At 50.2% G+C, this 2701-nt stretch overlaps 1 protein-coding gene across 1 annotated transcript; it reads left to right on the top strand.

Moving 5' to 3' along the window:
- Positions 1-484: 484 nt before the first annotated feature.
- Crh (corticotropin releasing hormone) lies at positions 485-2701 on the top strand. Its single transcript, XM_005322949.4, has 2 exons — positions 485-897; positions 1667-2701. The coding sequence occupies exon 2, from the start codon at positions 1681-1683 to the stop codon at positions 2269-2271; it is 591 nt and encodes a 196-aa protein (XP_005323006.2). The 5' UTR covers positions 485-897; positions 1667-1680; the 3' UTR covers positions 2272-2701.

Genomic DNA, 2701 nt, shown 5'->3' with positions numbered 1-2701 from the left:
TTGTCATCATTTAAAAAAAAATCTTAAAACTGTATTTCAAGAGACTTACTGGTCTTGTCTCTGCAGACTCATAGTTCCTTTATGTGCTCTTGGGAGGAAAAAGCAGATAGAAACTTAAAATCTGAATGTTCCTTCAGCTTCTCCTGGTTCTTCATTCTTCTCCAGGTAGAAAGAAGGTGGGACTCTGTGTCTAGCAAAGAGACATTTTCAGATACCAAGATGTTGCCTGAGACAATTGGTCATAGAAGTTAGGAAGGAGAAGGACCAGAAAGATAGAGAGCCACCCCTTGTAACTGGTAGTTACTTTCCTGGCAGGACTGCATTGGTAGACCTCCCTTCCTTCCCACTTCCTCTTTTCCCCCCTTCCCAATCTTCGTCGCTTTTCTGACCTACAATTTGGCCTTCCATAGTAAGAGGTCAGTTTGTTTTCCACACTTGGGAAATCTCATTCAAGAATTTTTGTCAATGGACAAGTCATAAGAATCCCTTCCATTTTAGGGCTCATTGACGTCACCAAGGAGGCGATAAATATCTGTTGATATAATTGGATGTGAGATTCAGTGTTGAAATAGCAAAACTCTGTCCCTCGCTCCTTGGCAGGGCCCTATGATTTATGCAGGAGCAGAGGCAGCACGCAATCGAGCTGTCAAGAGAGCGTCAGCTTATTAGGCAAATGCTGCGTGCTTTCTGAAGAGGGTCGACGCTATAAAATCCCACTCCAAGCTCTTGTGTGGAGAAAACTCGGAGCCCAAGTACACTGAAGAGAAAGAGAAGAGACAAAGAAAAAAAGAGAGTAGCAATAGAAAGGAGAAGAGAAGAAAACCGCCAGAAAAAGCCCTGAGACGTCCCTCTGCAGAGAGGCAGCAGCGCCGGGCTCACCTGCGAACTCCAGGAAAGGTAGGGAGCGCCTAGACGGAAACGCGCCACCAACTTTGTGCTGCCTGAGCCTCCGAGGTGTGCACTGCAGAGCCAGCTGTCCCTGTGCGGGCGAATGTGTGTGTGTGTGTGTCTGTTGCTGTTGTTGTTGTTGTTGCTGCTGCTGCTGACTGTGCCTTAAGATTCCGATAGTAGCTGTGTATAGCAAAATCAAACTTAGACGGCTGCTCATCTTTACCCTAACTGCCGGTTACTGCTCATCGCTGTCTGTATAAAGGACCCCACTGGCCCCACATGGATCCCGACCCCCAAGAAAAGGAAGCAAGGGCAAGTGTGGAGAGATAGGAAGAGGGAGTAGCTCTTAATTTGGAAGAAAATGCTGAAATATCCGGAAGGGGGTGATCAGAGCGAGCGAAAATTTAAATTATGGCTCTTTACCTAGGCTCAGGGGAATCAGGTTTGGGGGATCCTTAGGAAGAAGACTCGGGGATTGTTTCTTCAGGGTCTCAAGAGCAAGGTCACTCCTTCCTGGAGAGGGGATGAGTTTGGGCGCGGAGCCTCTCAAACGTCCCATTTCGTGCTCCCTACTGCAGAAGTCCGAGATCAGTGTCTTAAGCACCACGGACAGCGCACGACGACCCCTACCCCCAACCCCAAGGGCATAGCCTCTCACTTCTCCGCGTGTTGGGTAGGAAGACATCCCCCCAGGTGCACCCTTCAGTTGAGCTAAATTCTGACCAACACTTTATCTCTCTTTCTTTCTCTCCTTCCGCCCACTTCTCTTCTGCAGCGAGCGTCCCTAACATGCGGCTGCCGCTGCTCTTGTCTGCGGGCGTCCTGCTGGTGGCTCTCCTGCCCTGCCCACCATGCAGGGCCCTCCTTAATCGTGGGCAGGTCCCGGGAGCCCGGCAAGCAGCGCAATCCCCCGAGTCCCTGGATTTCTTCCAGCCCCCGCCGCAGCCGGAGCAGCCCCAGCAGCCGCAGCCTCGGCCCGTTCTGCTCCGCATGGGAGAGGAATACTTCCTTCGCCTGGGAAACCTCAACAAGAGCCCGGCTGCTCGGCTCTTGCCCGACTCCTTGTCCACTGCCGGTGACAGTGGCAGCCGCCCCTTGCGGGACCAGGCAGCCACCAACTTTTTCCGCGTGTTGCTGCAGCAGCTGCAGCTGCCTCGGCGCTCTCTTGACAGCCCCGCGGGTCCGGCGGAGCGCAGCTGGGAGAACGCCCTCACCCGCCACCAGGAGGCACTGGAGAGGGAGCGGCGGTCCGAGGAGCCTCCTATCTCCCTGGATCTCACCTTTCACCTTCTCCGGGAAGTCTTGGAAATGGCCAGGGCCGAGCAGTTAGCGCAGCAAGCTCACAGCAACAGGAAACTGATGGAGATTATTGGGAAATGAAATGATACGTCTGACCAAAAATATTCTGCATTTAGCACAAAAAAAAGTTAAAAAAATTAAGAATACAGTATTCTGTACCACAGTGCTGCTCTGATATCATTTGTTTATTTTTATATAGCTTGCAACATAGATGTACAGGGACAGAGCCTATATCCCTTAATTAGCATGCACAAAGTGTATTCACGTGCAGTAACAACGCAATGTTATTTGTATTGTCCACTTTTAGTTTCCGTGTCCAGTGTCTTTATAGTGGTGTTTCAAAGAAAATGTAGACCCAGGTGGAAGCACTTTGAAAAAGCAGATGGAAGCCACCCGTTGCTTTTGTAGTGGTCAGAGCCAAAGAGAATTTTGTTCTCTTGAGTGGGTGGGTAAGGTGAAATGTGAATCAATATTTTCTTGTAAACATCTCAGTAATAAAACATCCTTCCAA

This window comes from Ictidomys tridecemlineatus, chromosome 7 (assembly GCF_052094955.1).
Source record: "Ictidomys tridecemlineatus isolate mIctTri1 chromosome 7, mIctTri1.hap1, whole genome shotgun sequence".
NCBI lineage: Eukaryota > Metazoa > Chordata > Mammalia > Rodentia > Sciuridae > Ictidomys > Ictidomys tridecemlineatus.
The sequence above is the reverse complement of the archived record's forward strand: the minus strand, read 5'-3'. Positions and strand labels throughout refer to the sequence as shown.